The 24082-nt window shown below is 41.0% G+C and overlaps 1 protein-coding gene across 22 annotated transcripts in view; it reads left to right on the top strand.

Annotated features, from left to right (window-relative positions):
* The window catches only part of UTRN (utrophin), a 555518-nt gene that overhangs the window by 42107 nt on the left and 489329 nt on the right, over positions 1-24082 (top strand). For 9 of the 22 annotated variants that reach the window (XM_060419775.1, XM_042253573.2, XM_042253579.2 and 6 more), the window contains exon 1: positions 21548-21663. The exons of 11 other annotated variants lie outside the window; for them this stretch is intronic. In XM_060419775.1, the coding sequence (XP_060275758.1) occupies positions 21570-21663 (94 nt within the window). In that variant the 5' untranslated portion in view covers positions 21548-21569. Of the gene's footprint in view, positions 1-7780; positions 7947-21547; positions 21664-24082 lie in introns of those variants that run through there. 2 more of the 22 variants (XM_060419785.1, XM_060419786.1) reach the window with 1 other exon arrangement.

Here is a 24082-nt window from a genome sequence, read left to right on the forward strand (position 1 = left end):
AAGGCAGTTTAGTATTTTCAGTACATACCAGTCAGCCTGCTTTGAGGTCCCCAAATAGCAGCTATAATTTGGCTGTATTGAATTACTAAGCGTAAATTTTCATATTTGAAGATAAAAGAAAGAGATGTAATTTTATACTGTAACTGTTTGTTGTTCAGTTGCTAAGTCATGTCTGACTCTTTGTGACCCCATGGACTGTAGCACACCAGGCTTTCCTGACCTTCACCATCTCCCAGAGTTTGCTCAGACTCGTGTCCATTGAGTTGGTAATGCCATCCAACCATCTCATCCTCTGTCATCCCCTTCTCCTCCTATAACTGTTAAATTTTGTTATGTATGAACTCACTGTGTTGTACTGTAAATATTGAATTCCAGTTCTAAACTGGGCCCAGTCGTGAAGAGAATGAGTAAAGGACAGTTACATCTGATGTGACAGGTATTCTTGTACAAAGTCTGGTTTGACCCTAAAATATTCAGCAGGATTGTCTTTTAGAATTTGGGACTGCAAGAACCAGGTCTTACTTGCCTCTTACTGCCATGTGCAACCAATGCCCCTCTCTGGGGAAGCAGCCTTCCTAAGGATAAACTGAAGAAAGCAGAACTTGTGGTTAAAAGTGAAAGAGTCTATATGTGCCTATTTTTGCTGTTGCTGTCATAGCACTAGAGTTAGAGCAAAATCCCCCAAAGGAATAAACTTACGTGGCCAAAGGAAAGAGGAGACAAGGTAGCTGTGTGTGGTTGAGGAAAATGATGGCAGAGTGGTGGGGACTGCCCGGGGGACCAGGGGAGCGTGTTGGCAGGCAGAGGTGGCCTGATGCACCTCCCAGACTTGGCAGGCGCCTGACTTAGAGTCACCAGGACTGTCTGAGGCTGGGTCAGGGGAAGCGGAGGGAGTTTGGGGCTAAAAACGGTAAACAGTGTACTTTATCTCTCAGGTCTTTCCCCCTTCATCCCTTCCTGCACAGGAGAACAGACATTTATACATTTCACGGAGATGGTGAGGTTCTGGTTTGACATCAGGAAAAGGAAGGGACATCAGAATTCTTGAAGCTATCCCAGCCCAAACCAGAGAATGCTTTTGTTGGGAGTATAGTATGAAAGTGTGGAAGTGTTAATCACTCAGTTCTGTCCAGCTCTTTGCGACCCCATGGATTGTAGCCCGCCAGGCTCCTCTGTCCATGGAATTCTCCAGGCAAGAATACTGGAGTGGGTTGCCATTCCCTTCTGCAGGGGTATCTTCCCTATCCAGGGATTGAACCTGGGTCTCCTGCATTGCAGACAGATTCTTTACCACCTGAGCCACTAGGAAGCCTTTGGAGTATAGTGATGTCACAGCATGGAACTGGGTGACCTACTTTGAGCCCAGGAGTTGGCAGGTGACACCCAAGCTCATAGAACTTGAGCGGTTGACTGCTTTGTTTTGAAATGCGAGAGGATGCCAGAAGTTGGATGTTGGAGGGGAGCCTCTGTCATTACAGCCATACCCGAACACCAGGAAAAAGGAATTTAGGGGAACCAGAGAAAAATGATACCTGATATTATATATATCAGAGATGTGGGAAAATGATTGCATCTTTGAAGCAAGAAAATGCTATAAAAATCAGATTCAGAGAATAAGAGATCTTGGAAATTAAAAATATGACATTAGAAATTGGGAGAGTGAATGTTAAGTTATATGGAAACTCTGTAAATCATGTCTGACAGTCAGAAAATAGTAGTGTAAGCATAGTATTTTTTTTTTAATGAATGTTTAATTTTTTATCTGGATCAGACCTCTTCAACATTATTATTTTTTTATTTAATATTGATTTATTCATTTGGCTGCATCGGGTCTTATTTGAGGCATGCGGGATCTTTTTAGTTGTGGCGTGTGGGATCTGGTTCCCTGATCAGGGATTGAACCCCAGCCCCTTGATTGGGAGTCTGGAGTCTTAGCGGTTGGACCACCAGGGAAGTCCCAAGCACAGTATTTAGAAATGGGTAAATGAATGTCAGAATAAATAGATAACAGGTGAAAGGGGGCAGCCTCATGGAAGTAAAACTGAAGCAGGCCTACTGCATTTTGTTGCAGTCCTATTTGATTTAAAAAACCATGTGCATTTATTACCTTGGTAAAAATGGAAAAACATGTAATGAGAGATTTACTTCAGAAATCATTTTGTTGAAAAAAATTATTGACAGGATAGGAAATGTGGCACAATATAACTTTTTTGGCAATCCCGGAAGTAGTATGGTCCCCTAAATTTTTTTAGTAGCCGTCTTTTTTCAGCACCCAATTTCTTGCCAAGTTAGGTATGGTTGTCCTACCATTTTCTGTACCTTCTGCCAGGCTTGACAAGCTTTGTGGCTTTTGAAATCCTTTATTGTGCATGTGAACTGCAAAGATGCATATTATTTTGAGACAGGCTTCTCCTCACGTTACCACCACGAACTTTCCATATTGCCAGTGATGGTGGGAAGATTTTCTGTTAGACATTTCACAAGTTGTGGTTGTAATGGAATACAAATGTGAGCATTGGAACATTTTAAATGAACAGTGAGAGCCTGCAGACCTTCCAGCCGAAGTGGACTCTTTCCAGTGTTTCCGGACTTAGAAACCATTTTTTAGAGTTAAACGGCCTCCTTCAGCTCTTCATTTAATAACTGTGAATGGCTGTTGTGAAAACATGGGTCTCCACAGAATGTCAGAGCTGGAAGATGCTTTAAGGGGCCATCTCGTCCACATCTGTTCCCTGATGATTGTTGAAATTCATTCAGGGACCCGGGAAATGACTTTCCGTGGCTTACACAGTAGCCCCAGACACAGTAATCTTTCTGCTTCTCTGGGCTGCCTGGACCGCAGGAAAATGTCTTGCTCACTTTCCTTCAAATCTCATTCTGTTCTTGGTGGTTGTCTATGAATTTGTATCTGAAAAGAGACAGCTTTCCAGGAAATAATCGTATGTTTAAGGGTGGGGTCTGTGGACTTCTTGAAGGATTCTAAGTTTATATTTACTGTGGTGTGTGTGTTAGTCACTCAGTTGTGTCCGACTCCTTGCGACCCCATGGACTCCATGGAGCCCGCCAGGCTCCTTTGTCCATGGGATTTTTCAGACAAGAATCCTGGAGTGGGTTGCCATTCCCTTTCCAGGGGATTTTCCTGACCCAGCGATTGAATTGAGGTCTCCTGCATTGCAGGCAGATTCTTTTACTGTCTGAGCCACCAGGGAAGCCCAGGGGTTTTGTTAATTTCTTGAAAGAGATGTGACATACACCTGTGGATTAAAATAGGCAGATCTTGGGCTTGAAGTCTTCCGTTTTAGCACAAACAAAGATAGGGTGAGAGAGAGGGGAAACAAGAGGAGGGGGAAGAGAGTAGAGGTGTGAGCACCAGTTCTTTCCTCTTACTTTCTTTTTGGTTTATGTGAAAGAAAAGCTGTGGTATTGTCTTCCAGAGCAGTTTTTACAATGCGGCAGAGATCTGCTGGCTGCCATCAAGGTTTGTGCGAAATTGGGTGTTTGTACCTTCTCTGAACTTTTTCCCTCTGATCCAGCCCCTAAATGTTGTTCACTGGCCTTCTGACTCCATCTAGGCTTGGCATCTCCTGGAGCTCCTTTTTTATTGAAGTGTTGTGGGTATTAATGGTTGGCTGATTAAAGGAACTCACAGCAAGGGTGTTAATGATTACTTCTCCTGGAGGGTATGCGCCTATTCTCATAGAGCTGTTCCAGAAGCAAGATGGGGGTAAACCTCAGCTGTTACTGTGGAAGCTCCTGGTAGCAATTAGAATGTGGTATGTTTTGTAATCCTGAAATGTGAAAGTGAAAGTCGCTCAGTTGTGTCTGACTCTTTGTGATCCCATGGGCCTATTGCAGGCAGATTCTTTACCAGCTGAGCCACAAGGGAAGCCCAAGAATACTGGAGTGGGTAGCCTATCCCTTCTCCAGTGGATCTTCCCGACCCAGGAATCAAACTAGGGTCGCCTGCATTGCAGATGGATTCTTTACCAACTGAGCTATCAGGGAAGCCTTTGTAATCCTACCTGCCTAGTATCTGTGCTTTGCAAACCCCAGGGGCTTAGTGACTCAAAAATGAGTCTTTCTGGAAAAAATCTGGTGAAGTTTCATCATTATCAAGAATATGTTAAAAAAAAGGTGCTGACATCACTAATTTATCAGGGAAGTGCAAATCAGAACCACAATGAGATATCATCTCACACCTGTTGGAATGACTGTTGTCAAAAAAAAAAAAACAAATAATAAGTGTTGGCAATATTGTGGGGCAAAGGGAACCCTTCTGCACTGTTGGTGGGAATGCAAATTGGTACAGCCAGTATGGAAAACAATATAGAAGGTCCTGAAAAAATTAAAAATAGAGCTACAGTATGATCTAGCAATTCTACTTCTGGGTATATATCCAAAGGAAATGAAATCTCTATCTCCAAGAGGTATCTGCACTCCTATGTTCTTTGTATTATTTTTGATAATAGCCAAGACACAGAAACAAATAAATGTCTACTGACACACAAAGATGTAAACACACACACACACACACACACACAATCCTGCCACTTGTCACAACATGGGTAAACCTTGAAGGCATTGTTCTAAGTGAAATAAGTCAAACAAGGGGGCACAAGTGTTGCATGATCTCACTTATATGTGGAATCTGAAAAAAAGAAAAAACCCCGCCTGAACTCAAAGATACAGAGAACAGATTGGTGATTACAGAGGGGCAGGGTATTGGGGGAGGGATAGATTGGTAAAAGTGTTTAAAAGCTACAAAAATAAATTCTAGTGATTTAATGTACAGTGGAGTGACTACAGTTAGCAATACTATATTGCATATTTGAAAGTTAGTAAGAGCATAAATCTTAAAATTCTCATCACAAGAAAAAGAATTGTAACTATGTGTGGTGATGGATGTTAACTGATGTTCTTATTGTGGTTATCATTTTGTAGTACATACATACATCAATTATTTGTGCTGTACACTTAAAGCTAATATTATATGTCAGTTATATATCACAAAAATAGCATGTTGAAGATATCTGTTAGTTGAACCCATTGAATTGTACAGTAACTATTAAAACCTATGAACATCCTTTGATAATTCTTTCTTTAAAAGCTGTGTGTGTACTTTGTCACCTCAGTCCTGTCTGACTTTTTGTGATTCCGTGGACTATAACTCTTCAGGCTCCTCTGTCCATGGGATTCTCCAGGCAAAAATATTGGAGTGGGTTGCCATTTCTTCCTCCAGGGGATCTTCCAGACTGAGGGATTGAACCCGTATCTCTTATGCCTCCTGGATTGACAGGCAGGTTCTTTACCACTAGTGCCACCTGTTTAAAAGTTATTTTATACTAAAACTATTGAAATACATATTTTTATTTATCATAAAAAGTAACTTCTTGGTTTAATAATTCTGCTAATTTTAAATTGTCTTTCTTTTGGAAATATTTTATTCATTTCCTCAGTGAGTAAATTTATGTTCAACCCATTGAAAACAGAATATAAGTGTTTCCTGGGAATTCCCCAGTAGTCCAGTGGTTAAGACTCCATGCTTTCACTACCAAGGGTGAGGTTCAGTCTCTACTTGAGGGATTATCTTGCAAGCTGTGTGGTGTGGCCAAAACCAAAATAAAACAAAAAAAAGCGCATTTCTCAGTACATCAAATGTTTATATCTTTTGATAATGATAGAGATTAGGGTTTTTATTGTTTATCACACATCCTTTCCTGTTTTACCTCTGGACTCCTTTGGCAGTTAGGTAAATCAAGGCAAATGTTTTTAAATGCATATAGAATAAAATGTTTGGCATTACAAAGAAAAACAATTCATACTGAAATTCAGTTATAAAATGCTGAAAAAACCTGTGATAGAGCAATTTTTTTTATATTAATGCATTGGAATGACAAGTTCCAACAGTGGATTCAGTAACTTTTATTCTAGTCTAGTCTGGTCTGTTCTGAAGTGATTATGAACCAAATGATTTCCAGCTATAATGTAATGTAAAAATGGCTGTGATTTTTGTTGGTGATCCTGGCAAAGATACTCCTAAGAGTGTGTTTTGTGATCTAACTTCTTAGTGAGTGAATGAGTGAAGTCGCTCAGTCCTCTCCGACTCTTTGCGATCCTGTGGACTGTAGCCCACCAGGCTCCTCTGTCCATGGGATTCTCCAGGCAAGAATACTGGAGTGGGTTGCCTAGTTAGAGATGCAAATTTCTGTTACAAGTGGGTTGAAGAGTCTACGGCCGCACCACCCTGAACGCGCCTGATCTCGTCTGATCTTGAAAGCAAAGCAGGGTTGGGCCTGGTTAGTACTTGGATGGAAGAAGTGGGTGAGGATATCTCTCTCTCTTTTTTTTTTTTTTCCCTGTGCGAGTTCAGGGACCCTTGACATTGTAATCACCTTGGATGATGGTGATTATTTAAGACGAACATCTATTTCCTTAGAGCTTTGGCAGTAACAGCGGTATGTCATGAAAAGTATTTTAACTTAATTTTTATTGGAGTATAGTCGATTCACAATGTTTCTGCCGTGCAGCAAAGTGAATCAGTTATATGCATATAATGTCTACTCCTTTTTCGATTCTTTTCCCATACAGTCATTACAGAGTATTGAATAGAGTTCCCTGGGCTATACAGTAGGTCCTATTTTATATCTAGTAGTGTGTATATGTCAATCCAAGTCTCCCAATTTATCTCTCCCCCCACGGTCCCCCTTGGTAACATAAGTTTGGTTTCTACATCTGTGACTCTTTTTCTGTTTTGTAAGAAAGTTCATTTGTACCATTTTTTTTAGATTCCATCTATAAGCTGTATCGTATGATATTCATGTTGAGTATTTCTACAGGGACAACAGTTTGAATGGGAATAACTCTTTGTGGAGTGTCCCCTAGGCTGGGCACTGTACTTGCCATGGTCAACAAAGCTGGTGAACACACACGGTGATGGTACCCGGCCTTTGCAGTGTGCAGACTAGGAGAAGAAACAGACACCACACTGCAGAATATACAGAGCTGTGTAATTGCAGCTCTAGGGCATCAGAATGTCCTGCAATGCTGTGATAGTGCGTCACGAGGGGGCTTCACTGGACCTGGGAGGGCTCTAGTGGTGGGAAGGCCTCCTAAGGAAGCCACATTTCAGTTGACGACGGGGTGTTGTCTGAGGGTGGAACTTGGCCCATGCAAAACCTGAATGAGGGCAGTGATTGGGAACGAAGTGAGCTGAGACTGTGGTGAGGTTGGCAAAAAGATACAGTTTGTATTTCACTCGGTAGTGTTTTTACTTCTGGTTGAAGAGGCCGAGTTTACCTTTTAGCTTGATGGCATGTATTATTTCGTGTATTAATGGCTCCACCTCTAAAAGCTTTAGAAATTTGTTTCAAGTATATAGGTTGAAAAATTGATTATAAAATTTATGAGAACCAGCTTTCTTGAGAGAGCTGGACCCTTAACATTTTTTATCATTTAATTCCTAAACGTTATTCTTCACCCATGTTTTCATTTGGCACAAATGTAAGAAAAACCTAAAGAGAATTGAGGAGGTGCTACGCTCCTTTGTGTTTGTAAAGATACACACCTTCCTTACCTGGCTAGTCCTGGGCAAATAAGTGTTGTTCATTCTTCTGGGTTTTAAGGCAACAGACTCCACAGCCTGGCAGAGGCTCAGACGGAGCAGAAGGGGATTGGGCTGAGCACAGGGCAGGAATGCAACCATTCTGGTCAGGCCAGTTGGGGAGGGACTCTTCTCCCCACAATTCTCATACTGTTTGGCCCTCATTTAAAATTTGACTCCAGCAAAGCACACTCTCGAGCCGAGGGGTACACACATCTTTGTGACTTCAGGAAACATGCACGGTTGGCTTGTGAAACTTAACTACCTTTGGAGGACATGCTGAGCCAGCAGGAAATGGAAGTGACATCCGCTTCTACACATGGGGACCATGGAGGGTCACAGGCAGGTAAAGAACTTACAGTGGCCATTAAACTTTTGTGCGTTGTTTGTAGAAAGGAAACCTCGGCAGGACTCATTAAGCCAAGAAATAGTGTAAAAATGACTGAGTAACAGATTCTAAATCATTTTGTCCTGTGGGTGACCTTGGAATTTTTTGACCACCATTTTCTTGTAGAAATATTATGAAAGAAGTTAGTTTACAGTATTTTGGAAACAGGATTTTGCTCTGCTTGCTAGTGCTGTAGACCTTCCAGGGCAGAACAGAATCGCTGTCAGCCCTTGAGCTTAATACCAAACCTGGCACTTTACGCATGTTGATATGGATGGATTGGAGTCTGTATCTAATGACACCCTGAAAATTATCCATCATTTGTCTGTGATGCCAGGAGATTTGTCCCAAAGTGTTTGTTGTATGGAAATCATAAAGGGATAGAAATCTCCGCCCTCCCCGCACCCCCCCCCCCCCCCCCAGACTATAAATGGGTTAATCAGCTAAAACCGTGGTGTGGTGCTATTCCAAAGCTCCAAGGCTGAGTAATGAATTGGCATGAGCGGCCATCCTGTGCTCGCTTCATTTGGCCATCCCTCTCTCGATTTGTTCGCTGACTCACTTGTCATTTATTGCATGTCTGCTGGTGCCGAATTCCATGATAGACTGTTGAGAAATAGAGACAAATAAAGCAAGACCTGTGCTTAGTGGCTTTTGGAGAATGACTCAGGGCCAGTTGCTAAGGAGTGTAATAGTGGCGAGTACTAGGGCTGGTGGGACCACGGACTAGAAGGGATTCATTTCTGGAGTTTGACTCTTCTTTGGAGAGTCAGGGGATGTTTCCCAGAGGAGGCACCTGCGAGATGGCAGAGAGTGTGGAAGACAGGAATTCCAGGCTGAAGGGAAAGTGTGTGTCAGGGCATAGGCGTGTTGGGTGAATTATGTGGTGAGATGCTGTTTGTGTATTTATTAATGAGCCTCCTCTGTCGCTGCCCATCGCCTCAGCCGTGGCCAGCTTGTAGCTCTGGAAACAGCCTCTGTACAGGCTCTTTCCTATGCCTGGATACCTTCCCCAGCTCTTGGCTAGCCCCTTTGACTATAATTGGGTGATGGATTAAATTGCACCTTTTCCGAGATGCCCACCCTGACTCCCCGTCTGAAGTAGATTCGTCCTGTTTATTCCTACCATCCATCCTGTTGCTTGCTTCAGCTCACTTGTCACAATGCTAATTGCTTGTTTACTTTGTTGCTGAGAGGTCCCCAGACTGTCATCTCCATCAGGGCATTTCATGTTTACTGGTGTGTCCATAGTGCTTTGCACAACGCCTGACCCGTAGGGGTGATAGATCCTTATAGATGAGGGAATGAATGGGTGAAGAAATGAATGAAAAGGCCTCACTTGAAAACCAAAGACATTCTTTTTTTATTTAATTTGATTGTCCTTTTGTTTATTTTTTAAACATTTTAAAATTTATTTTTAACTGAAGGATGATTGCTTTATAATATCTTATTGGTTTCTGCCATACATAAATATGAATCAGCCATAGGTGTACATAGGTCCCCTCCCCCTTAAACCTCCCTGCCACCTTCTGCCCCATCCCACCCCTCTAGGTTGTCTCAGAGCCCCGGTTGGAGCCCCCTGAGTCATACAGCAAATTCCCCCTGGCTCTCTATTTTACGTATGGTCATGTGTATCTTTGCATGCTACTCTCTCAGTTCACCCCACCTTCTCTTTCCCCCCATTGTGTCCACAAGTCTGTTCTGGGTCTGCGTCTCCACTGCTGCCCTGTAGATAGGCTTATCAGCATCATCTTTCTAGGTTCCATATATATGCGTTAGTATACCATATTTGTTTTTCTCTTTCTGACTCACTTCACTCTGTATGGCAGACCCTAGGTTCATCAAACACATTCTTAATGGACTTGCAGTTCCAGTTTATTCCTTGAAGTTTGAGGTAGTTCTTAACTAGGCACTTAGTATCTCAGTGAAGAGTTTTGTTTAAGACCTTTGGGTGTTCAGTTCAGTTCAGTTGCTCAGTCGTGTCCGACTCTTTGCGACCGAAGCACGCCAGGCCTCCCTGTCCATCACCAACTCCCGGAGTTCACTCAAACTCACGTCCATTGAGTCGGTGATGCCATCCAGCCATCTCATCCTCTGTCATCCCCTTCTCCTCCTGCCCCCAATCCCTCCCAGCATCAGAGTCTTTTCCAATGATTCAACTCTGTGCATGAGGTGGCCAAAGTACTAGGTAAAAGAAAGTGGAAATTTCCTCTGGATCTTGGAAGGAGTGATGTGAAAAAAAAATCTAAGGATTCTTTAAATTGAATATACAAAGGTGAGAGAAATTCTGTTCAGAATGCTTAAATTATAAACAGAAGAGAAATTTATGAATTTAAAGAAAGCTGAATGAACTGCATCATTAAATCAAGTCATTCTTTATAGTCATTTTATAAAATTATATTGCATTTCTATTTGTACTGCTTAGTTCTCTGACTTGTCCTGATAATTTTGGTGATTTATTCTTATCGGTGCTCTTAAATCTTATTTTTATAATTAATATCATTATCATTATTTAAACCCTTATATAAATCAGTGATGTTCTCATATTGATAATTATTCTTTTTATTTAAAACAGTATTCATATAACATTCCTCATCACTTTCATTGCTATTTCCCTCCACTTTTTTTTCAGTTCTTAAAAGTCCGTAAAATGGCTTCATTTCCACTTCATCTTACCCACACTCATATTTTTCTTATACATGTCACATACAGCACAAGAGATTTTCCATGACATATCATCAGCAGATTATTTTCATCATATTGAAAGATTATGCAACAACATTTATTTTGTAAGTTCTATAGTGATGGCAGGTGGAAACTGTTACATGAAATGGCACTCTGAGTGAAAGGAAAATCCAAAAGTGAATTGCTTCAATGGTTATGATTGTTTTCCCCATTTGTTCTCCTCCAAATGAGAACGCCTGTGCAGAACTGTTAATCCTAAGAGGCGGCAGACAGGGCTTCTCGGCTTTAGTCAGTGGCTGGGTGATTGGCACCTCCTGATATGTTTCATTATTGATATCTCTTTCCCTGGCTTCTGATTCCAGCCTTTTGTTCCCTTCTTGGAGAAATGCGGAAAAATACATTTATGTACTATTTTGAAAGTGAGATTTTGGTTATCGTTCTTTGTGACAGCAACATCTTATTTACCTGTTGGTTTCATTCATTCATCCAGTAAATGTTTACTGCCCATGTACTCCATACCAGGCACTGTGGTGGTCACCAGGCATTAAAAAATGACTTACGATTACCAACGTTTAAATTATTTTACAGTGTTTCAGAAGAGGATAATGTGAAAGAAGTCTTATGTCAGCAGAGAAATATTTTGTGGTCTGCCTGGTAATGTTTTTTTTTTTTTCCAAAATTGCTACTGGCTAGAAAATGATGATGGCTTGCACTTCTGACAGCGCTGCTAATGTTGGGTTTCTGTGCCTGGGCCCTTTGTGCGGTGCAGACAAGAGGCGTTTGGAGATGCTTAATTTCACCGGAACGCTGCACCTGTTGCTGGCTAATCTTGCATATGAAATCCAGAACCTCGAGTCACTTGCTTTCATTTCCTTTTCCTGCCCCCTCTTTCCGGCGTGGAGGGGCTCAGTTTAGTAACTCAGATGAAGAATAACCACCTTGTTCCTTTGGGGCTATGGTTTTAATGCCCTGGGGAGTGGAAGTGTCCGGGCCTTTTGTCATTCTCTTGCAGAAGGGCTCACCTCTGACTGGCCTCAAGATTCTGCAGCTTGTGTTTGTGCCAGAGTTTGGGACTGCGATGGGGGTGGAGCTGGCTACATGATACCTGGGACCTGACTGCTGTTGAGGAACATGCATTTCCTTTTGGTTTCATATGGTTTTTGGCTGTGACTTTGAGGAAGAGAGGAAGTATTATATAGTATTATTTACCCTCAGAGAAACAACTTTGAAACCCTTGGGCTTCATGATGGTTCAGGCAGTGCTGTTGACAGCCAGTGAGCTGCTTCTTGAAGGCCCACGATGGGATGGGAGGAAATACTTGGGGCAGGGAGTTGGATCTGAGGTTCAGTACACTCACGGCATGAATTTGGTGTCATGAATGGAGAAGGAAACGGCAACCCACTCCAGTATTCTTGACCAGAGAATCCCATGAACAGAGGGGCGTAGCAGGCTATAGCCCATGTGGTCTCAAAGAGTTGGACACAACTGAGCGAGTAACTCTATCTTGGGGTTATGAAACCTAAGTTACCTTGTTTTTTAAAGAGAGGCTGAGATACTGACACAGCTTTAACCTGTAAGAATTTTGCAGGCATCCATGAAAATAAATGTGAAAGGACTCTGAAGTTCAGAGGTCCCTAAAATTGGTCAGTTTTTACTCACCAAATTATAGACTGATGTTCCAATAGAAACATGGGTCGTTCCAACCCTCTACTGAATTGGCAGCCTCAGGGAAGTTATTTTTAGCGTTAAACGTTCCTCATTTAAAACCAGGTTTGTTCTATTGGCTCCATTTTTAAATCTTTTTATAGATACACGGATTTACTCATGAACATTCTCTGGAGGAGAGAGATTTTATGGAAAGTGGAACTCTGTACGAAGTGGCACATAAGTGGTCCCAACCTGCAAACTGTGGAAGAACTTGATTGCTGTCAGGGGCAGCCCTGGACTACGGGCCTGGCTCTCTTCTCTCCTTTCTGGATCGCTGTTTTTCTCTTTTGTACCTTCTGGTACTGTTTCTGAGCTCCACCCTGCCGTCTTCCTCCCTGTTCTCTGTCACTCCTTAGATGGTTTAATCATAGGCTGTGCGCTTCTTGCCTCTGTCGTGTTCACTCCCACCTCGTCTGGCAGCCCCTGCCCTCTCCTTTCCCCCTTTGCAGGCCCCAGCCTGTACTGGGGCTGATCCCTGAGGGAGTGACAGCGGGCACCACACATTTCCTCTGCAGTTGCCTCACTTTGCCGGGCCTGGGAACTGGTTCTTGTCTGCACCGCATGGAACAGAGTTGGTGCTAAGTCAACAAATCAATTAGCTGACTGACTCCCATGGGCCCAAGGCTCAGGGATCTTGTTTATAAGTCCCATGGCTCATAAGTTCTGGGCTGACAACCATTACTTGCATTCTCTGTTCCTCACCTGGTTATTGGACTTCCCAGGTGGTGCTAGTGGTAAAGAAAGAATCCACTGGTCAATGCAGGAGACAATTCCTGGGTCACGAAGATCCCCTGGAGAAGGAAATGGCAACCCTCTCCAGTATTCTTGCCTGGAGAATCCCTTGGACAAAGGAGCCTGGAAGGCTGTAGTCCATAGGGTCGCAAAGAGTTGGGCACGACTAAAGCAACGTAGCATGCACCTGGATATCTCTTGGCAGCTACATCATCCTAGAAATCCTGAAACGGATTTAAAATACCCAAGGTCAGTTCTTTGGCATTGGTTCTGCCTCATTATTACCTGGATCCTTCATTTTCTCCCCACTCCCAGCCCTCAGTAGGTGATTATGTCTCATTCCCACATGGGAGTGGGGTGGGTGTGCCATGAGTAGGCAGGACTATCTTTGTGTGGTATCAGCTGCAGGCTGAATATACAGATGACTCATGCAAGTTAATATCCATGTCTAATGAGTGGCCCACAGCTTCAGATTTGCATAAGGGCCTAAGAGCTCCACAGGAAACACTGAATTGAGATTGTCACTGCAGGTGACCAAAGGGCAAACTGTTATGAGTGACATGTCCAGCTTCATAGGGTGTTGTGCCCTATGGGAGTGAGAAATGGAGTATTTCCTGCTGTGTCAATAAACTAGGATGTCACAGTCATCAGCCATTCCAGCCCTCAAGGGCAACTAAGAAGGAGATCCGGCATCCATTGGGCTGCAACCGCTCCCTCTGGTGAGCACTGAGGAAAAAAAACCTGGGATCCTGGCCCCAGGTAGCTGAGATGCATATGAAAGGAATGATTTCGGTGAGCCAAGACTCTTGCATCTTCCCATTCATAGAAAAACACTAAATTCCTTAACCTGAGATAATCTGGTTTTCTTTAATTTGCAAAAATAATTTTGTTTTTCAGACTACTTGCCCTTTGTTGTACATTTCTATATAACCTGACTCCTCCCCCTGCATCCTCGGAGCTGTTCTCTTGGGGTCACTTGAGATGCTGTCTCCTGGCCTTGAAGTCCTAAAAATTCACACTGAATATAACATACCTCTTGACTTTCAGGTTGTGACTGTTTTTTAAGTCACCAGGATTCTTAAGTCAGCTCTCCCACTAGATGTTTTTACAACTAACAACAAAGAATAATCCCCACATTTCTTTTTTTTTTCCCCATACTTTTCCATGAAGCTGGAGGGTTCTGGAACCTTCTGGAAACTAGAGAGGTTTTCCTCACAGAGACAGCAGATGTACTTCAAGAAAACTCCCTGGCTGATCTTTGCTCCACAGCCCAGCAGGTTGCCAATGATATTGCCTCTATCTTTACAGCACTTTTATTTCCAAATGTATCCTTTTTTACATTCCTGAAAGCACCCTTCTCACTTGGTCAGTTTCTCTGATCCCTTTCTGCAATGCTGTGGTCTGCCCCAGAGCAGAGTCTGCCCCAGAACTGCTATTTTTGATTTTGCTCATGTCATAGGCTGTGGTACCTCCTTTCTGCCTCAGATGGCCTTGTTGAAGCTCTGTGTGTGTGAGAGATGCCCAGGGTTCCTCTCACTATCCTGGATCACTCTTAACTTTTGTTCTGATGTCTTCCACATCAGCTTGTGTCTATTCTTTCAGTAAATGCTCATTTACTAAGTCCTTACAACATTTCAGGCTCCATGCTAAAGGATGACAATACAAAGGTAAATGAAAAACGACAATGTTTATTTTTTGCCCGATTGATAGAAACAGAACATGTAGAAAATTTGGGAAAATTACTCCCTTCTTTTCTTGTTTGGTAATGTTTTAAAAGTTCTTTTTAAAGCAGCTGAGTTTTATTCGTCTCTTTTCATGTCTCCTTAAATACCTGTTCCTGCTCCCTGAAGAACCCTGGTGATAACCTTCCTTCCTTCTGCTAGAGTGAGGTGTTTGCCACGTGAGTGGTTGTGCCAGGAACCCCTGCCTTAAGCGGCAGGCACTACAAGATTCTACCACGGCCCTGGCAGAGTGGATCCTGGCTTTTACAGAGTGGTAGCGTCACTTGATGTCCATGCAGTGTTGGCCTGTTCTACCATGAGTGCTGTCAGCCACGTATATCTCACCTCGGTAAGATCGGTCAGATCACAGCAGTTGTCACTTCTGTTTGGAAGTAACTTAGCACTGCCAGTGAAAATCTTGCCGTGTGTGTACACACAGTCACACACACAGTCTGCTGTGAGAGGAAGACAGCCCTGGGAAGGAAGCCTCCTCCCCTCTCTTGGTGTAGGAAGAAGCAGGTATATCCCGACCACTTCTCTCTACCCCCGTCATTATGGGATTCAGTGGTACTATTCTTTATCTCTTATGCTTACTGCTTTTGTGCACTTTTCCTGAGATAATTGTAAGAAATGTTATAATTTATCTTCAAATACAATATGTAGGAACTGTTACCCTTCTGTGTGTCTATTTGCACATTAGAAAATAAAACCAAAATACTTAAAATATGATTTCTTTCCTCTTTCATTGGTGTATGTTCCTTAAAGTCTGCATCAGAGATAGGTCTCTATGTGGTTGGGGATAAATTCTGAGCTCTTTGGTGGTGGGGATTTTTGTTTAGCTCTCTCTAACATAATTTTGCTGGTTATAATGTCATTCACTTCCATTAATATACTAATATGGAAACAAAGACATGGTTTCAGATTTTATTTATATCTTTGTGCTTTGGAAAAACAATCTCATGAGAACTCACTCAGCCCATTAAATACCATCTTTGACGTTGCTTTTTTGGGTTTGCTTGTTTTTAGAAAAGTTTTTCTGGCTTTCGCTCTTTGTATTTGGAACAGTAGCATAGCAAGTATTTTTAGACGTGTTGTTAAAATCATGTAAAAAATCCTTTTCATGTCAACATATGGGATTTTATTAGTAATCTTTAATGTGATCAAGAGCTAAGGTAGAATTTCCTAGCTAGAAAAGAATGAGTTAAAAAAAAAATTCCCATATTCCTTTGATAGTTGGAGAAGCTACATTCTACATTTTCAGTTTGATGAAAATATTCAAGAGACTGAATTAGATTGGCAGCATCTTGAGGACAGGGATTACACCTTTTTCACTTCTGTTTTCTTCTTGGGTGTAGCACTGTTCTAGTCAAAAGGGTTGGCTTAGATGGTGGAGAGCGTTGTAAACTAAACTGCATAAGATTAGATTCCAACCTCCTTTTTTTTTGCATGGGAAATCTTGAAGGATTTTGAAGCTAGAGAGCTGCAAGTAATTTACAAAGGTCACTCTGGAGACTCTGGGAGGGTTAATTGGAGTGAAGAGAGCCTGGAGGCAGAGGTAACACTGGAGGTGAAAGTGGATGTGGTGTGAAGGTGGGTGGGCAACACAAGAAGCCACAGATTTCATTGGTAGAGGTCCACACTCTCTCATTTGCAGTCACAGTAGCTAAAAAGAACTCTGAAAACAGAAAGGTTTTTGTAATTCATTTGATAGTAAAACCTGAGCTTGACCTGAGCTCATTTTGGGGGCAAAATTTGACCAGAAGTGTTGGGATGCTTTTGAAATCTTTCCTTATCTCACTCACCTCCTAAAACACACATATTTACTGCAGGAGTATTAGTGTATTTGATTGGGGGAAATTATCCTACATCTTGCTGTTTTTGTCTTGGGTGCTGTGCTAAGTCACTTCAGTCGTGTCTGACTCTATGCGGTACTAGGGACTGTAGCCTTCCAGGTTCCCCTGTCCGTGGGATTCTCCAGGTACGATTACTGAAGTGGGTTGCCATTTCCTTCTCCAGGGGATCTTCCTGACCCAGGGATGAAACCCCTGTCTCTTATGTCTCCTGCATTGGCAGGCAGGTTCTTTACCACTATCTCCTCCAGGGGAATGCATAGCCTATGTAACTTTTCTCAAGTGGGAAAGGCTCTGATTTGGTAGCTCCTCTATGTTCTAAGTGTTCTGGGCAAGGAATTGCGAAACTCAGTTTGACCTGTGTTTACAAGATGAGGCTGATAAGACCCTCAGATTAGCTGTGGAGAGAATTGTGGAGGAAATCAGCATTTCTAGACTGGAACACTCAATGGTTAATAATGAAACTACCTCATCAACATGAAAGAAAATAGGACTTCTGGTGAGGGGATCAGAAACATTCATTAGAGAGTGAATGAAAGGATGTGTTTTTGAAGTGTCGCTTGTGTGCAGGTCCTGGAGAACAACTGGAGATATTTAAATAAGATCTGTGGAGTAGGTCAATGTATTGCATCAGTGCTAATTTTCTGGTTTTGACAGAAGTACTCTGGTTCTGTAAGATGGTAACATTTGGGGAAGCTGGATTAAGGGACTATGAAAACCCTGTACAATTTTTTACAACTTTTTGGGTAAGTCTAAAATTATTTCAGGTTTTAAAAAATGAGGAAATAGTTGCTTTAGCCAACCTTAGATAGCAAGAAGTGGTATCATCCATGCTCCCTTTAAGCAGAGAATGTCTGTTAGCAGGAGTATGGTTTTCCTAGAGACCTTGAACTCTAAAAATGCAGGTTGAGTAGACTTCTAGGTTTCTATCCCTCCTCATTTTTTTTTTTTTTTAAGCTGACCTTGTTTTAGCAGAAGAAGATTAATTGAAAAATTTTTGATCCAAGAAAAAGCCTTGATCCTAGTTACAACATGGAACTGACTGTGTCTGGACAGCTCATGGGAAGTGTTGTCACCCGTGATGCCTCACTTTTCATCTCCCTCGTGTTGGAGGGTATGGTTTATTTCTGGCTTTTGTCTGCTGCTCTGCAGGCGTAGGTGTAGGTTCATTGGTTAGAACAGAAAGTTGTAATAAGATGTTCAAAACTCAGAGCTTTGCAGATAACAGAGGGAATGAAGAAAATGGTCAAGGTTGGCTGACTGGGGCTTGGCTGTGCTGATGTGCCCGGCATGGAGGGTTTGTCTTGAAGGCCTCTGCTTCACTGTCTCACTTCCACATCACCTTCTGTAGTTTCAGCTGATGCGGTCTGTAATTCTCTCTGCAGGCTACTCTTTCCCTTCCTTTTGGCTGAGAGTAGACCTAGGCTGGCAGCCAGTAGCCATTGAGCTATAATAGAGCTAGTGGTATGTACAAAATTTGATTACAGCTGTCAACACCAGATTGAATAAGAAAGTGCATACCCTAGACAGATACTTGGGACATAAATGGTCTATTGATTTCATGAGAACTAGAAATGAGGCCACCGTGTAATCTAGCAGAAGAAGGGGTCAGTGGGTAGACATTACAGAACAGTTTGTAAAAGTGCCCTTCTTTTAGACTTTTTTTGGAAGAACTTTCAGATAACCTTGATAAATCAATTGTTGCTTTTGATTTTCTTCACCGTCAAGTATTTACAGAAACTCCAATGTGGCCTTTGTACTTGTTGTTTTCATTCAATGGTTTGCCTTTCCTGTGTAAAATCTGGTTTAGAAATTGTACTGGGTGATACAAGCCGTATTTGCTCCTGAACTCTGATGACATTTCCACTTAGCTTAATATGAATGTTTTAGAAATTTCCCACAATGGAAAGTTCTATTTGACATAGGAAAGTTCAGCGGTCAGTTTCATAGTCAGCTGTATGCCAAGAAATAACGAAAACAGTGGATTACATAGTGCAGCCTTGGGACATGGAAAATTTCTTAGAAGATGAATGAATCATATTATTAATACATCTTGTGGGGCCTGAGGCCTTATATTGAAAAACAGGGGAAAAGTTATTTTTTTAAAGCTTGTATCCTTTTTGTATTTTCCTTCTTGTGTTTTATGTAGACTTTATTCTTTTTAATTTTTTAAGGCATTACAAATAATTTAAAATAGAATGTTTTAGAAATAAAATAATTCATTTCATTGTAGATGAATTTTTTCAAACATCAGAAATCTGAAAAAATATCTCTTTGAATGAGATTGAGTTAGATTAGATAAAGACTTCAAATTAGAAAATATGATAATCCCTCAAATTAGATTGGATTATATGTTTTGAATTTTGGATTAGATAATCTCTTTGAATTTTATTGGATAATCCCTTTGAATTAGAATAATTACTATCCTTCTCTCAATATCACATTTTTTAGAGAAAAGGGGAAGACATCGGTAGTATCTAGAATCCTGACTTGTTCCTCTTGGCTTCCTTAAAATTTTGTAATAACCTTAATTTTAAGTTAAATCTTGTCTAAAATTTCTTTCTATAAATAATTATGGTTATTCACATATAAAAGGCTGCTTTAATTGAGACTGTTTCTATTTAGGGAGACGACAAATACAGAAAGACATGTGGAAACAACTGATTTAGAATTTAATGTTTTTATAAGCAGCCCTTGGGTAGGGGAAGATAAACCAACTGCTTTAGCAGCCTCTTGCTTAGAGATGTAATCTGAACACCAGCAGTATTTAGCTGGTATGTTATACCAGATTACAATGTTGAAATACATTTTTGTATTTGGGCTTTGACAACCATCAGGGAAATGTATATCAAGCCATGATGATGTCACTTCACACCCACTAGGGTGGCTATAATAAAAAAAATAAAAACTAGATAAAAATAGGTGTCGGTGAGGATGGAGAGAATTTTATCCTTCATGTACTGCTAGTGAAGGAATGGAAGATGGTGCAGCCGCTTTGGAAAGCTGTCTGGCAGTTCTTCCAAAGGTTAACTGTAGAATCCTATTATATGATCCAGTAATGCTACTCCTGGGTATTTATACTCAAGAGAAATAAAAACATCTGTTGATATAAAAATTTGTACTTGAATGCTCATAGCAGCATTATTCATGTTAGCTGAAAGGTAAAGACAACCCAAATGTCTGCCAATTGATAAGTGAATCAATAAAATGTAGGATATTCATACAAGGAAGATTATTCAGCTGTAAACCAAAATGATATGCTGACATACTATAGCATGAAAGAAACTTTGAAAACATTATGCTAAGTAAAACAAGGCAGTCATAAAGGACTACATATTCTATGATTTCATTTATGTGAAATGCTCAGGAGAGGCAAATCTATAGTGATTGAAATTAGATTTTCATGGTTGACTAGAATTAGGGGGTCGGTGCAGAGAGTAGATGGAGATTGAGTGCTTTTTGGGGTGATGAAAATGTTCTAAAATTGATTGTGTGATGGATGCATAACTCTGTGAATATACTAATAACCACTGAATAATATACTTTAAATGTGTTAATTGTATGCTATGTGAATTATATCTAAATAAAGCTGTCCCCTCCCCCCCCGCCAAAAAAAAAATCAGGCTTTGACCATGTGACCTAATCTATAGCATTGTGCTTTTCACTCTTTCTCTCCTCACCACAATCCCACGAGACAGGTGAGATCTCTACTCTCATTTTACAGGGTTGGATATTGAGGCTTAGAGAGGGTGTTTTGCCAGGCCTATGGTTTCTAGTGTAGAAAATACAGAGATAAGGAAGAGGAGAGTGGGGCCAGGACTGACTGTATCTCAGCCAGTAGCAGGAAGAGAGATGTCTTCTGATTTAAATCTGTGTGTATCCTGACAAGAGAACCTAAGTTATGAAAATCTTTATTTATAAGTTGAAAGTTTTTGTTTTGAAGCAGGAGAGAAAAAAAAGAGTTAAACAGGAATAAAAAGCCCATGAGGCAGTATGGGTCATGGTTTTCCTTGCTGTTGAATGTGTGTGGATGACATCTGTATGTTGCTGTTGTTGCGTTGCTAAGTCGTGTCCAGCTCTTTTGCAACCCCATGGACTGTAGCCCATCAGGCTCCTCTGTCCATGGGATTTTCTGGGCAAGAATACTAGAGTGGGCTGCCATTTTCTTCTCCCTGGGATCTTCCCGACCCTGGGATTGAACTTGTGACTCCAGCATTGATTCTTTATCACTGAGGCACCTGACATCTGTGTTCCGTGATAATAAAAGAGCAAGGCAAATACACAAGATAGAACAGGCTGGAAAATATGAGTCAAAACTGTTACCTCTGATCTTATGATTCTGTGTGGTTGAATGTATTTTTTTCCATAATAGCAATCTCTAAGGAATTAAGAAATTCTTTTGAGTTCCATTTTTCCCAAGGTGTATATGCATATTGAAGTGAAATAACAAGTTCAATTTATGCTTTGAAGTAGAGTTAATATATAACCAAACTCTTCAGTCCAGTTGTATACCCAGGGCAAACACCTCTATTTATATACATGTGGGTAAGGAGGTGGGTGGAGGTGTCCTTATCAGCTGACGCTGTCAAAAACAGGAAGCAAAGTTACAATCTCTTTGTAGTGGATCAGAAACATTCAAAGGCCCTGCGTTGTGACAATTAAAAGAACAGTGACAGAAAATGACCTAAGGAATTTTCACTAACTGCGAAGTGTAACATCCTGTCTGGTATTTAGAAGAGATTCAGCTAGGTTTTAGTCAGATCCTCTCATGGGAAAAATAAAAGCCACGGCGAAACAGGACATCCCAGTGTGCAGTTCGCAGGCTGCTTCTGTTAAAATCCACTTCCTCTGCATCTTTTTCCTCGTCACTTAAGCAAATGTAGGTGATGAGCGGCCCGGCGGCCACTGCGTTTCGTTGGAAAAAGTACAGATTTGATGTGCCAGGACACGTAGCTCGCCAGTCTGGCAAGCATTTACCAGGTAAGTTTGTCAGCTTGCCTGCCTGACTCCCTGCCCTCCCTCCGCTGAGGTTTTGAAAAGAGGATGTCAGCCAAGACGGGGCTCTCTCAGTCACTTACTGAACCCAGTGTGTTAAGTAACAGAGCTGCTGGAGGCAGGACCAAGTTGGGGATGGGAACACCCCGGCATGTTCTTCCTGATGTCGCATCTGTTGTAGAGTCTGAGGAGTCGAGACCAGCATTGTGGGGTTTCATCTTTTCTTCAGAATGCGATGATTTTCCAGTTCTTGGCTTCTTGGAAAAAAGTACATAAGGAGCCATATATTTGTTGTGACAACATGTTTCATATATTTTCAAACTAGCTTATTTCTGTCCTATAGAGAAAGTTTCCTTTGCGCTGTTGCGTAGGGATAGTGTACTATTGTACTTGATTTACTGTGCTGACTAAAAATGTATTTTACTTTTAAAAGTGGTTCAGAGCTGATTAAGGGGAGAATCAGACGTACTTTTGGGCAGATTGTAAATGGAGGGGTTTTGTGTTTAGGCAGTCTTGTGCAGAAGAACTCAGACTCGGAACTTCATGTTAGATGTGGTCATGCACTTTTCTGTTGCTGGAGTTTACTTCCAGGGGGACCTAGATTTTTTGATTAGTTCTGATGTCCATATAGATCAAAGAAACTTGATGGGAAAAAAAATAAAAAACTCAAGTGATGTGTAATACTTGACCTTACATATCATGCTTGAATGTTGTTAGTATGGAACAACTTTTAGACTGGTCAGAATTTTTAAAAAATGGTTTTCTTTCTTTTGGAATTACTCTTTCCCTCTTAAGTTTTCCTCCCTAACTCCATGTGAATGTGGTGGTAAATGCTGGTAGGCATCCTCTCCCTGGAATGAATTCTCAACTAGAATGATTGGAGCAGCCCATGTTTTCTTAGCAAATTTGGCTTCTTGGCCAAGTGTAATAAGAGATCAGCATGGTATAATTCACTTTGTTGGCTGTTACTTTTCTCTCTTATTTAAAGAACCGTGTGGTCTCAACAGAAAATTAAAATATCTGTCAGAAACCTGAATTAAAACCTCAGGTACAAGAGCAGCATTGAAAGGCTACAAATATATATCTTGACTTTCACTTAATTCTCTTCCTTTTCCCAGCGTGAATAATCTTCATTGTCTGCTAGTCTGTGCAGTAATGTCTTGCTACCAAGGGTCTCAGAAATAGGAAGATAATTAGAAGTAAAAAATTCAAATAAACTTTTAAATAATAAGCAAACTTTTATACGGGTAGACTTCAGCTTTAAACATGAATTCTCATTCATTCATACAGCATTATTTCCTACTCTGTGGTCAGTCCAAAGGCTTTAGGAAAGTAAAAAGCATTTTTAAAAAAAATACATTTTAGGGCACATTATTTTAATAAAAATAGAAGATTAGTGTGTATATGATTTGCAAGGACCTAGATTCTTTTCTTATTGGCTGTTATTAATTTACTATTTTCTTATATCTACAGGATAGCTCTCTTTAGTGATCTTGTAAATAAAGGTATAAAAAAGTACATGTTTATGGGTGGCACATTCCATTGCAATATGTGGCTATTTTTGATCTTCAAGCAGTCTCCATAATAGATTAAACTTTGGGGTGAATCCTTTATATACAGACCTCAAGTAAGGTGGAAAGAGTGAAACCATAAGTGTTTTGCATTAAACTGTTGATGTTACTGGGGTTGAGGTTTCACATGACTTCTGCAGAACCTAAAGGGAGTAATAAAACAAGTAATAAAATGGAATAAATTGAAATATATATTTGTTGAAAATAAGCCTTTCAGTGTTATTTTTGAAACTGCCCATCCTTTTGCCCTGTGTTATCTTCTAAAATGTGCAACTCTAATTTAGTGCATTTGCTTCTCAGTAAGTTGAAATCTGATTATCTGTATCACTCTCTCTCTGGTATAGAATCATTACATTTTAAAATATTTAAAATATTTCTTTGCCTTTTCTTAATCTTGATGTCTGTGTACAAATGCCCAAATGTTAACAAATAATCTAATTGAAGGAGAATAAGTTTTTAAAAAAAGGCTTGAAGGTGTGAAATAAAAACTTACTCGGAGTTGCAGGCATCTACCAACGCACAGATGATTTAGGTCTGCCCAGGAAGCCACTTCTGGGAGGCCTCGCTTTTCTTGCCATCCTTCCTGCCTTCTCTTCAGGCTGACAGAACTCTGAGTCAGTCATTTTGAATGGGTTCACATATTCTCAACCTTGGCTGCACGTTAGAATCACCAGCGTGCTGGAGCCCCACGCCGGGGATCTTGGTATAATTAGACTGAGGCCCTGACTGTAACTGTTCAAAAGCTGCCCAAGTGATTCTGATGGGGATTCAAGATGGAAGCATATGGGGGAAGTGTATGGGTCCTTGTTAGACTGAAAGCTCCAGAAGAAGGA

The sequence above is a fragment of the Ovis aries genome, chromosome 8, assembly GCF_016772045.2.
Source record: "Ovis aries strain OAR_USU_Benz2616 breed Rambouillet chromosome 8, ARS-UI_Ramb_v3.0, whole genome shotgun sequence".
In the NCBI taxonomy this organism is placed as follows: Eukaryota; Metazoa; Chordata; class Mammalia; order Artiodactyla; family Bovidae; genus Ovis; species Ovis aries.